General features: G+C 44.8%; 1 protein-coding gene across 1 annotated transcript in view; it reads left to right on the top strand.

Moving 5' to 3' along the window:
- Positions 1 to 13,873, top strand: part of LOC141091580 (uncharacterized) — a 111,516-nt gene that overhangs the window by 47,948 nt on the left and 49,695 nt on the right. Inside the window, exon 9 of the mRNA XM_073577236.1 lies at positions 2,215 to 3,338. Coding sequence (XP_073433337.1) covers positions 2,215 to 3,338 — 1,124 coding nt within the window. The remainder of the gene's footprint in view (positions 1 to 2,214; positions 3,339 to 13,873) is intronic.

Genomic DNA, 13,873 nt, shown 5'->3' with positions numbered 1-13,873 from the left:
TGGGCCTGTCTGAAGTTTGCTAGAGAGCATTTGGATTATCCAGAAGAGTATTGGGAGAATGTCATATAGCCTGATGAAACCAAAGTAGAACTGTTTGGTAGAAACAAAACTCGTGTTTGGAGGAGACACAATGCTGAGCTGCATCCAAAGAACACCATACCTACTATGAAGCATGGGGGTGGCAACATCATGCTTTGGGGCTGTTTCTCTGCAAAAGGACCAGGATGACTGATCCGCGTACATGAAATAATGAATGGGGCCATGTATCGTGAGATTTTGAGTGCAAATCTCCTTCTATCAGCAAGGGCATTGAAGATGAAACGTGGATGGGTATTTCATCATGGTAATGATCCCAAGCACACTGCCAGGGCAACAAAGGAGTGGCTTCGTAAGAAGTATATGAAGGTCCTGGAGTGGCCTAGCCAGTCTCCAGATCTCAACCGCATAGAAAACCTTTGGAGGGAGTTGAAAGTCTGTGTTGCCCAGCGGCAGGACCAAAACATCACTGCTCTAGAGGAGATCTGCATGGAGGAATGGGCCAACATACCACCAACAGTGTGTGCCATCCTTGTGAAGACTTACAGAAAACGTTTGACCTCTGTCATTGCCAACAAAGGATATATAACAAAATACTGCGATGAACTTTTGTTAATGACCAAATACTTATTTTCCACCATAATTTGCAAAATAAATCTTCCCAAATCAGACAAGGTGATTTCCTGGATTTGTTTTCTCATTTTGTCTCTCATAGTTGTGGTCTACCTATGATGTCAGTTAAAGGCCTCTCTCATCTTTGTAAGTGAGAGAACTTGCACAATTGATGGCTGACTAAAGACTTTATTCCCTATTGTATATATTATATAGAGACATTACAAACTTACCTATTTCAAGTGTTTATTTCTGGTAATGTTGATGATTATGGCTTACAGCCAATGAAAACCCAAAAGTCATTATTTCAGTAAATTAGAGTAATCCACAAAAAACCCCTGTAAAGGCTTCCTAAGCATTTAAAAAGGTCCGTTTGTCTATTTTAGTAGGCTCCACAATCATGGGGAAGACTGCTGACCTGACAGATGTCCAGAAGGCAGTCACTGACACACTCCACAAGGAAAGTAAATTTTGCATTTCATTTGTAAATCAAGGTCCCAGAGTCTGAAGGAAGAGTGGAGAGACCACAATCCAAGCTGCTGGAGGTCTGGTGTGAAGTCTCCACCATCAGTGGTGGTTTGGGGAGCCATGTCATCTGCTGGTGTAAGTCCACTGTGTTTTATCAAGAACAAAGTCGGCACAGCCGTCTACTAGGACATTTTAGAGCACTTCATGCTTCCCTCTGCCGACAGGCTTTTTGGAGATGGAAATGTCATTCTCCAGCAAGACTTGGCCCCTGTCCACACTGCCAAAAGTACCAATACCTGGTGTACACACAACAGTGTCACTGTGCTTGATTGGCAGCAAACTCGCCTGACCTTAACCCCATAGAGAATCTATGGAGTATTGTCAAGAGGAAGATGAGAGACACCAGACCCAACAATGCAGACGAGCTGAAGGCTGCGATCAAAGTAACCTGGGCTTCCATAGCCCCTCAGCAGTGCCACAGGCTGATCGCGTCCATGCCACGCCGCATTGATGCAGTAATTGATGCAAAATGATCCAAGTATTGAGGGCATTTACTGAACAGACATTTCAGTAAGCCAACATTTCGGATTTTAAAATAATTTTTCAAACTGATTTTATAAAGTATTCTAATTTACTGAGATAATGACTTTTGGGTTTTTATTGGCTGTAAGCCATAATCATCAACATTACCAGAAATAAACCCGTGACATAGATCACTCTGTGTGTAATGACTCTATAGAATAGAGGAGAGTCACTGTCTGTATTGAAGAACTGAAATAAATTCACTTTTTGATGATATTCTGATTTTGTGAGAAGCGTATTAGTAAGCTCAGTTAATTTAAATTTTTTAAGTATCCAAATAACTTTTAATGCCTCTGAATAACTAAACAGCAGATTTTATGGCTGTTATTCTGGGTTAAAGGAGTCAATTCAAAAGAAACAGAAATATATAACAACAAGTTGTCTTCCTACTGAATCCGCTGAGGTCTTAAAAAATGCATAAAAACTACAGGTGTGTTTCCAGCGTAACATGAATGTTGTATGTGTGTCTGCTTTTTTAAAGATAAATCACAAAATGTATTTTTTTTATCCTAACAGAAAATCGCAGCAGAACTTCTGAGGAAAACTTAGTGTTATCAGTGAACTGTAAAGTAGAAGATGATGGTATGCATCACTCCTCAGGAGAAAACCTTATTGCCATTCATGGTACAGATCTATCACCTTATTCCTCTATGAAGTATGAAGCACCATCTCATCACCAATTACAGATTGGAAGAATTCATACGGTGGAGAAGCCATACTCCTGTTTAATATGTGGGAAATGCTTCAGAAATAAAACACATCTTGTTACCCATGAGAGAACACACACAGGAGAAAAGCCATTTTCATGTTCTCAATGTGGAAAATTTTTTACAACAAAATCGATTCTTGTTAATCATCAGAAAATTCATACAGGAGAGAAGCCATACTCATGTTCAGAATGTGGGAAATGTTTTATAAATAAATGGCATCTTGTTAATCATCAGAAAATTCACACTGGAGTGAAGCCATATTCCTGTTCAGAATGTGGGAAATATTTCACAGAAAAGGCAAATCTTGTTTCGCATGGGAGAATTCATACAGGAGAGAAGCCGTATTCATGTTTAGAATGTGGGAAATGCTTTACAGATAAAACAAGTCTTGTTACACATGAGAGAGGCCACACAGGAGAGAAACCATATTCATGTTTGCTGTGTGGGAAGTGCTTTATAGATAAATCAAATCTTGTTAGACATGAGAGAACGCACACAGGAGAGAAGCCGTATTCATGTTCACAGTGCGGGAAATGCTTCACCGGTAGACAGAATCTTGTTAGGCATGAAAGAAGTCATAGAGGAGAAAAGCCGTATTCATGTCCACAATGTGGGAAGTGCTTTATAGATAAATCAAGTCTTGTTATACATGAGAGAATTCACACAGGAGAGAAGCCGTTTTCCTGTTCTCAATGTGGGAAATGTTTTACAACTAAAAAAATTCTTGTTAGACACGAGAAAATACACACAGGTGAAAACCCGTTTTCATGTTTAGAATGTGGGAAATGCTTTATAGACAGAACAAGTTTTGTTGCACACGAGAGAAGCCACACAGGAGAGAAGCCGTACTCGTGTTCACTATGTGGGAAGGGCTTTACGTATAAATCAAGTCTTATAAAACATCAAAGAAGTCACAAAGGAGAAGAAGGTGTTTTTAGTGTTCAATATATGAAATAGGCATTACAAGTAAATATTAAATCAAAGAATATGCATTGAAAAGAGACCATATACTTGGTGAAATGTTGGAAATTTTGTAAGAGGAAGAAACAAAAAAAATTTCAGTTGAATTAGCTTAAATCTACCAAATATCTAAATCCATCTTTAACCAGGATCCATTGAAAAAAAAAAAAATTGTTCTGTCGTTAAGGAAGAAAAGAAGAGCCTTGATTTACTTTCTAAACTAAAATATCAGCACGGACTCTGCTTCTTATTAGTGTATCGGACTGGGGTGCTAAGGGCCCACCAGTAACATTGATGTTGGGGGGCCTACTATTCACCTGCATACAAATATTACACTACCCTCCTTCTCAAATTTACCCATATCTCTATATGATAATAAACTGGGTAGTTTGGTTAATGAGTGATGATATGCTGTTTTTTCTGTACAGAGTGAATCAAGTGAATTATGCCAAGTAATGCCCATACAGTGGGGTTGGGGGCCCACATTGCACAGGGGCCCACCGGGGGATTCCCCTGTTACTCTATGGGCCAGTCCGAGCCTTTTCCATAAACTCATTCATAGTGAAGGAGAATTCATAGTGAATGAAAAAAGCAAACTTTCTTTGAACATTTCCAAATTTGATCTCCATTCAAACATTTTAAAAATTTAATGGTGGTGGAACTGAAAAAGTTTGACACGATGTTTCAGTGTGTGGCTCAAGTACCTGGTATTGCTCCTTTTGGCAAAAACATGGCAATCTTTCCAATATACCATACATTAATTATGTTTCAATCCCATTTTTGTATTTTATATCCTGATGCAATATAATAACTAAAATACGTAAGTGTGAATGAGGTCGGACTGTCCACTAGCTTCTTATATTGGGGATTTGGCTTCTTTCCATAGAGCGGGTTCAGGGCTGGTTTTACCTTCTCCTCAGTATCTTAATGGGATTTTGAACATCTCTTTTATTTGACTATTCAAGAACTCTCCTTCTATTCATTCTCTCTAGTCTGTATCCGATCTTTTGGGTAAAATTCTGTCATTAAAATTTGCTAAACATGTCTTCTGATCCTTTAGTGAAATAACAGCTTCTTTACACAGCGCAATATTCTAAAACCTTTGTTGTTTGCCGTCGTTTTGCTCGGCAACATTTTGCTGTGTTTTCAATTTTTGCAGCTTTCTGCAGCCATCAATAGCAGTGAAAGCTGAAGAAATTCTTGGGTTCTTTAGATGAGGACAGAAGTCTGAGTTTTGCTCTTGATGGGATCTACTGCATCGAGGTAAAACAAATATTGTCTGAAATATTCTTGCCATACAATTATTTGGCCATCTTTGCTCTTCAGACTCCGTGATATTAATGACGAGTGAACGTGTTTGGGTGCTAACAGAGTGTCTTTGATGTGCTCAAATAATATGTTCCAGTCCCCGCGCCTGCATATCTTGTGGCTGATCAACAACCACAACAGATGCAGGGATTGCATAACAAACAGACAATCCATTCATGTGTTGCAGCTGCCGATCAGCCAGGAGATATGCAGGCGCGGGGACTGGAACATATTATTCGAGCACGACAAAGATATAACGCCTTATCTGAACACGTTCGCTCATCATTACTAGGCATCCATTATCTTTCTGAAGGTCTCAGTCCGGTCTGGATCCCGACATGGTAATTCCACACATGAATGATATCAAATAAGGCCCATTCCTCCTCATTATTGCATTAAAGGGTTTGTTAAATTGTTAAAATTGCAAAGTCCTTGTAAAAGCAAACAACTTTGCACTTTACCTGTTATTAAAAATCCCCTCGATTATCAAGAACTGAGTGGTTTTGAATTCTTTTGTGTGCGGCTCGTTGCCACCCTGCAATCATCAGAGCGGCCAGCTAACCAGCGCGCTCACACTGCTTGCAGACTTTGTGCTTTACAGCCTGTAAGCGTCACTCTGAAACAGCCTGGATACAACCAGCGTCATTGCTCCTTGGCTGCTTTTCCTAACAACATGAAAGAGCGTTCAAGCACAACCATGCTCCCGGTCTGAACGCTCAATTTTCAGCAGCGCACTGCTCCCTGACAAGTAGGAAGCTGGAAGGCTGGGGAGCAGTGCGCTTCTGAAGAAAAGATGAGAACGCTCCTTAGGGGTATGTGCAGGCGATCCGGAAGTGGCAGCGCATGTTCGCTGCGCCCAAAGCGCTGCCAGCTATTGAACACAGGTGAATCCGCATGTGTTCACTGAACCGTGCAGATTCACCGCATCCAATACTTTGTGCGGGTAAAATTTATCTTGCAGAGACTACTGTCTCCGTAAGACAAATTGACTGGAGAGACGCGCCGCTTGTCCATCTCTGTGGGTGAGCCGTGGGCGGCTCTGGACGCATAATGGGCATGGGATTTCTTAACATCTGGATGCTGTGGGTTGGACGCTGCACAAATATGCAGCGTTTACTGATCATCTGCACATAGACTTACTCAGGAGTGCTCGCTCTCCCGACAGCTGCCTCTCCCATATACAGGAGTGCTCACTCTCCCGACAGCCGACTCTCCCATATACACAGGAGTGCTCTCTCAACAGCCATCTCAGCCAACTCCCATACACTGGAGTGCTCACTTTCCTGACAATTCATCTCTCCCATACACAGGAGCACTCGCTCTCCTGACAGCCATCTCAGCCGACTGAGAGGGAAGAATAGGAAACTGTTAGCGTGGATGGTCTGGAGCTGGAAACTCCAGGAGTGGACCCTCTGGACCGTGGCACCGAGGGGCCCCGCGCGAGCTGCCAGGTGGAACCGACCCCTATACAGGGACCGTTAAGAGCAAGCCCAGGGGTTCGAGTACCACGGTAGCCGGTACAGAGAGGGACGGCTCACAGGAGACGGGTGGGTATGACTGAGGGACGGTACTGGATACTAGGAACACCAGGTGTGTTCACGGAAGTGCGCTTACTACAGGATAGTGCGAGACAGGTACACGTGAGCACATGTGGCGAGTAATACGTCCGGAGGTAAACCAAGCAAGATGCGTGCAAGGAGCACGACAGAGTACAGAATGGAGCAGCAGTCGTGCCAGGAGGAGTATTAGAGTATAGGGACAGAGAGAGTGCCCGGAGGCACAGCGGAGCAAGAGACAGAGCACAAGATCCGAGTGGATGCCAGAGGGCACGACTGAGCAAAGACAGAGTGGAATGGAAGTTCAGAAAGGGTGCCCTGGAGCACCAAGAACACAAGGCGGAACAGAGGACCTGAGTACAGCGAACAGCCTGGCAGAGACACAGACGTCCCAGCCAGGAAGCCCAATAATAATCAGGCACCTCCCATAGGGGAAGGTAGCCTGATATAGCACATGACCATGACAGGTTCCGGGTCAGATCCTAGCCAGAAAGCACATGACCACTACAGCTTCCGGGTCAGGTCCTCCATTACCATAGAGGGGACCGACCCAGAGACAGCACTGACAGGAGCGCGCAAGCACAAACGTGACATGGAGGAGGAGCCCCGGGGACGAGAGCTGCGCGTGCGCACCCGACGGGAGCCCCCGAGGGACCGCCGTACCGGAGGGAGTGACGTCGGAACCGAAGCCCCGCCTCCTGGTGAGCGCGGCATAACAGAAACATTTAAAGAAACCAGGATGGATGAACACAGAACGTAAGCACATGCTAAAAAGAAAGAAAGAAATGTTTATAACATGGAAAGAGGGAGGCATATCTAAAGAAGAATATAATGCTGTCTGTAGAACTTGCAGGGCACAAATCAGATTACTAAAGCTGACAATGAGCGGAGGCTGGCAAGAGACGTCAAAAGCAATAATAAAGGATTTTGGGGATATGTCAAAAGAAAAGTCAAAGATTCTATAGGATTTTTACAGGATGAAAATGATGAAATGGTAATACAGGAAGTTGAGAAGGCCCAACTTTTAAATTCCTATTTTGCATCTCTTTTCTCTCAGAAAGGAAATGCAACATCAACTGTTCTTCACTGTCCTATTAAGGGAATAGAAGAATCCAGGATATCTATAAACAAAAAGATAGTGAGGAAACACTTAGCTAACCTAAATGAATTCAAGTCTCCAGGTCCAGATGAATTACACCCCAGAGTACTGAAGGCGATAGCAAAAGAAATTTTTGAACCCCTCTCCATAATCTTTGAAAATTCTTGGAGAACAGGAGAAGTTCCAGAAGACTGGAGAAGAGCAAATGTTGTTCCTATCTTCAAAAAGGGGAAGAAGGTGGACCCAGGCAACTATAGGTCGGTGAGTCTGACTTCTATACCAGGAAAGATCTTTGAACAAATTATTAAAAAACATGTTTGTAAGTATCTGGATAAGAATTAAGTGATTAAACAGAGTCAGCATGGGTTTGTAACTAATAAGTCATGTCAGACTAACTTAATTTCCTTCTATGATAGAATCACTGATTGGGTGGATCAGGGAAATGCTGTAGATATAGTATATCTTGACTTCAGCAAAGCATTTGACAAAGTATCTCACACAATCCTTATTGAAAAAATGGCTAAGTATGGAATGGACAAGGCAACTGTTAGGTGGATTCATAACTGGCTTAGTGATCGGACCCAAAGAGTGGTCGTAAATGGCTGCACATCCAGTTGGAAGAATGTCTCAAGTGAGGTACCACAGGGCTCTGTCCTGGGCCCTGTATTGTTCAACATCTTTATCAACGATTTAGATGAAGGAATTGAGGGTAAACTGATTAAATTTGTTGATGACACAAAGCTAGGAGGGATAGCCAATACTAGAGAAGAGAGAGAGGATTCAAAAAGATATAAATAAACTGGAGAAGTGGGCAGCAACTAAGAGAATGTTTTTTAACAGGGAAAAATGCAAAGTACTACATCTGGGCAATAAAAATGAAAAAAGCATATACAGAATGGAAGGAATAGGGCTCAGCAAAAGCAACTGGGGAAAAAGACTTGGGTATACTAATAGATCACAGACTGAATATAAGTCAACAGTGTGATGCAGCAGCAAAAAAGGCAAATGCAATTCTAGGATGTATTAACAGAAGCATACAGTTTAGATCACGTGAAGTCATTATTGCCCTCTACTCCTCTTTGGTCAGACCTCATCTGGAATACTGTGTCCAGTTTTGGGCGCCAAATTTTAAAAAAGGCATCAACAAACTGGAGCAAGTTCAGAAAAGAGCGACCAGAATGGCGACCGGTCTGCAAACCCTGTCTTATGAGGAAAGGTTGCAGGATTTGGGAATGTTTAGTTTGCAAAAGAGAAGACTGAGAGGAGACTTAATAGCTGTCTACAAATATCTAAAGGGCTGTCACATTGTAGAAGGATCATCTTTATTCTCATTTGCACAAGGAAAGACTAGAAGCAATGGGATGAAACTGAATGGGAGGAGACAGATTAGATATTAGAAAAACTTTTTGACAAAGTGATCAATGAGTGGAACAGGCTGCCACGAGAGGTGGTGAGTTCTCCTTCAATGGAAGTCTTCAAACAGAGGCTGGACAGACTGTCTGGGATGATTTAGCAAATCCTGCTTTGAGCAGGGGGATGGACCAGATGGCCCAGGAGGTCCCTTCCAACTCTATGATTCTATGATTCCATACACAGGAGCGCATGCTCTCCCGACAGCCATTTCGGCCAACTCTCCCATACACAGGAGTACTCGCTCTCTCGACAGTCATCTTGACCCACTCACCCATACACAGGAGCGCCCGCTCTCCCGACAGCCATCTCAGCCGTTTTCCCATACACAGAAGCACTTGCTCTCCTAACAGCCATCTCTGCTGATTCTCCCGTACACAGGAGCGCATGCTCTCACGACAGCCATCTCGGCCAGCTCTCCCATACACCGGAGTGCGTGCTCTCCCGACAGACATCTCGGCTGACTCTCCCATACACAGAAGTGCTTGCTCCCAACAACCATCTTGGCCGATTCTCCCACACATAGAAGCGCTCGCTCTCCCGACAGCCATCTCGGCCAACTCTCCCATACACAGGAGTGCTTGCTCCTAACAGCCATCTCGGATGATTCTCCCACACACAGAAGCGCTCGCTCTCCCGACAGCCATCTCGGCCGATTCTCAAACACACAGAAGCGCTCGCTCTCCCGACAGCCATCTTGGCCCACTCTCCCATTCACAGAGGCACTTGCTCTCCTGACAGCCATCTCGGCCGATTCTCCAATACACAGGAGCGCTCGCTCTCCCGACCGCCATCTGGGCTGACTCTCCCATACATAGAAGTACTTGCTCTCCCAACAGCCATCTCAGCCAACTCACCAATACCCAGGAGCACTCATTCATCCAAGTGCCCCTGTCTTCCCCATGACAAAGAAGCCAGCTGACATGTTGGGTTTATTATTGGGAAAACAATGCAATTATCTGTCCGAAATTGGACATGTGCAATCAACATCTCTCCTGAGCATCAGTCAGCTTGCGCCACCCGACATATTAGACCTTTGTCCAAACCCTTCAATATCGGTGGGTTCAACTGACATTAGTCTAATATGTATGGAGGCCTTTAGTTTGGATCCCAGTCTTGCCTGCATTCTACATTAATCTGATAAGGAAAAGGGAAGTTTTTTCTCATAGTATAAGTGAAATTATGGTCTAAAGAGTTTTAAGAAAATAAGAACACGACCGAGAATCGTGGCCACATGAAATAGTTTATAGAATGGCAGCGTGTAGAGGTGTGACTGTTCTACCAGGTTAATTGGCTTGTAGTAAATCTAAAGGCCAGTCAATATCGCCAAGTTCTTCCTCCCAACTTTCCCAACAGATGCTCCAGCACATCCGATTATTTTGTTCTCTGGGAGATAAGCTACTGCCAGCAAGTCTGTGATAGAGAATACAGCCATACTTGGCCGAGTACTTCTGTGTATGGGGGACTTGCAAGAGAGCATACAGCTGTCTGGTGTGTATGAGGCTTTAGGCCAGGTGTGACCAAAGTTCTGATAACCATCTACAGGCCATTGTCTTGGCTCAGTATGTTTTCTGCCTCCTCTGTGGGTAAATCTGGTTATAAAGCGATTCTTCGCTCATCAATATATGAAGTATACAGCAACAAAGGAAAACACTTGTGTATACAGCAGAGGTGTATAATATTGGCATGTCTATATCGGGGCTGTGGAGTCGGTAAGACAAACCTCCGACTCCAACTCTGACTCCTCAATTTCCATGAGGTGTGAAGCAGCTTCAACAAGATCATCTAATTGTAAAGAATCATTTTGCTGCTCTTCTGTAGTAATATCTGTTTGTTCCTCCGTTATGGGAACAGGACTGTGGCCTTCCATCTCCAACATACTGAATGTGAAATGTTCTTCTAGCTGCCGTTCACCTTCATTGTTCTCATTCATCAGTGTAATTGTACTTATGTCTGAAGCATTGTCCGTTACAATAGCAAGAACCTGTTCTTTTGTGAGTTCATAATCTTGCAGAACTTTTTCCACTAAGGCCTGGAGAAACCGGCTGCTGGGATGAGCCTTAGTATCTTTTATTGCCAGCGTCTTAGTAACAATTTTTTTGTTGTCACAAACATATCAAATGTTGATAGCAAAATAGTTCACTCTGTGACGTGTGCAGGCGTCCATTTTAAGAAGCACAAAGTGTCTTGAGAGTCTTTTTAAGATCTTCCTTTTGGTTACGGGCTTCTTCAATCACTAATTTTCTAATATTGAGCAGCACGGTGGCTCAGTGGATAGCACTGCAGCAGTGCTGGAGTCCTGGGGTCAAATCCCACCAAGGACAACATCTGAAAGGAGTTTGTATATCATCCCCGTGTTTGTGTGGGTTTCCTCCAGGCACTCCGGTTTCCTCCCACATTCCAAAGACAGGGAATTTAGATTATCATCACTGTCCCCGATGGGACTCACAATGTGTGCAAACTGTAAAGTGCTGCGTAATATGTTAGTGCTATATAAAGATTATTATTAATACTTTCTCTTTCCAGAGAAACACCAAGTTTGCGGCCATTTCTCCATTAAGAGCTGTAAAAGCTGGTCGTGCCAATAATGATAATGGTACACCGTCCTTCACAACAAGCGCGATGAGCTGACTTTTAAACACATTTGCTGTCATTGTTACAGTAACTTTGTCACTTACAATTCATCTTGTAACTGATCTTTGAGATGCTCGTTGCTCCTCCTCTGACTGGCAACAAGTGCTGTCTCTGGTTTCTTGTAGTGATGGGCAGTCCGGCTCTTTTTGGTGATCTGGCTCACTCGGCTCTGCTCACCAAAAAGAGCCGACTCTTTTTGGCTCAAAAAGCGGCTCTTCTTGCAAAAAGTGCTCCTTTCCCCTCTTTTATCACTCCAGTCTCTTCACTATAAAGCCTGGGCCTCATTATACAGCTATACAGGGGTCTAGTGAAGGCTTCTTAGCCATTTTCTCAGAGTGTAAGCTCCTGGGATCAGGCCCTCACTCCTGTCCGTATTGCTGATTTGTGTTATCCTCTAATATCTGATATTTGTCCATGTGTTCTGCATTAGTCAGTGCTGTGACATCTGCCGGCACTGATTATTCTAAGGCTATGTGCACACGTTGCGGATTTGCTGCGGATCCACAAGTGATGTACAGTACAATGCTATTCTATGGGGAAAAAACGCTGTGTACATGCTGCGGAAAAATCCAAGTGGAAACGCAGCAGTTTATTTTCCGCAGCATGTCAATACTTTGTGCGGATTCCGCAGCGTTTTTACACCCATTCCATTACAGAAATCCGCACAAAATCCACAATAAATCTGCATAAAAACCTCACGGATTTAGACCTGCGGAATCTGCCAAGAGATGCAGATTCCGCACAGAAAATTCCACAACATGTGCACATACCCTTATAAGTAAATCCTTGCAGACATGTTCCAGGTTCTTACAGAGTAACTCTGATATCTGCACCATAAATGGCACCCCTTACCTACCAATCCTGGTATGCATGGTACCCCTCATCCCCCAATTCTGGTATGCATGGTCCCCTCATCCCCAATCCTGATATGCATGGTACCCCTCATCCCCCAATCCTGGTATGCATGGTCACCTCACCCCCCAATCCTGGTATGCATGGTCACCTCACCCCCCAATCCTGGTATGCATAGTCCTCTCATCCCTATTCTGGTATATATAGTCCCCTCACCCCCCCAATCCTGGTATGCATGGCACCCCATTCCTCATCCTGGAATGCATGGCCCCCTCTCCCCCCAATCCTGCATGGTCCTCTAACCCACCTATCCTGGTATGCATGGCGCCACAACCCGCCCTCTACTGACTTCACGGTGAATACCTGATCGGTAATTTTTTGTGCTGTGAGGACAGGAGAGGGCGGGTTGTTGGGTCGGAATTGGTGCCTGCACATTCCTCTCTTTCTGGTGCCATTTTGTTGAAGACACACTGCAGTGTGTCTTCTACAAAATGGCGCCAGAAAGCGCGGACTGCGCATGCGCCGATTCCGGCCCAACAACCCGCCCTCTCCTGTCATCACCGCCAGACGCAAGACCCCGTGGCAACACCGAATCGGTAAGGTGTTGTGCCGGAGATCGCAGTATGCAATCAGTGCTTACACATACCGCAATCTCGTGGGGGGTGCGCCACTCTGTATGGAGCCAGACTGCGCAGGTGCGTCGCACTTGCGCAGTCTATAAAGGCTTCGGACAGAATGATGCTTAGAGCGTTATATTATACACTAGCTATGAACCCGTTCTACGCCCAGGTGGCGAGCATTTTTATTGGCATATGGTCTCCCATCCTGGTATGTGCTGCCCCCCTCCTATCTTGGTATGCATGGCACCCATCATTCCTATCCTGGTATGCATTGTACCCTCACCCCCCCAATCCTGGTATGCATGGCACCCCATTCTTCATCCTGGTATGTATGGTCCCCTCACCCCCCCAATCCTGGTATGCATGGTACTCCATCCCTATCCTGGTATGCATGGTCCCCTCACCCCCTATCCTGGTATGCATGGTCCCCTCACCCCCTATCCTGTTATGTATGGTCCCCTCACCCCCTATCCTGGTATGCATGGTCCCCTCACCCATTATCCTGGTATGCATGGTACCCCTCATCCCCCAATGCTGGTAAGCATGGTCCTCTCATCCCCCAATCCTGGTATGCATGGTACTCCCTCATCCCTATCCTGGTATGCATGGTACTCCCTCATCCCTATCCTGGTATGCATGGTACTCCCTCATCCCTATCCTGGTATGCATGGTCCCCTCACCCCCTATCTTGGTATGCATGGTGCCCTCACCCCCCAATCCTGGTATGCATGGTTCTCTCACCCCCTATCCTGGTATGCATGGTACTCCCTCATCCCCCGATCCAGGTCTAAAGGAGTGTGGGATTGTGCGGCCGTAATTGGCTCCCGATTTTGGCGCCACAACGCGCCGTCTCCTGACTTCATGGCGAATACCTCAGTAATCTTTTGTGCCTACTGTGATGACAGGAGAGGGCGGGTTGTTGCTCCGGAATCGGCGCCTGCGCATTCCTCTCTTTCCGGCGCCATTGTCTTGAAGACACACTGCAGTGTGTCTTCCCCAAAATGGCTCGGAAAGCGCGGACTGCAC

The sequence above is a fragment of the Dendrobates tinctorius genome, unplaced genomic scaffold, assembly GCF_039654945.1.
Source record: "Dendrobates tinctorius isolate UK_male_01 unplaced genomic scaffold, ASM3965494v1 ptg000055l, whole genome shotgun sequence".
NCBI classification, from domain to species: Eukaryota; Metazoa; Chordata; class Amphibia; order Anura; family Dendrobatidae; genus Dendrobates; species Dendrobates tinctorius.
This window is presented reverse-complemented; position numbering and strand designations above follow the sequence as displayed.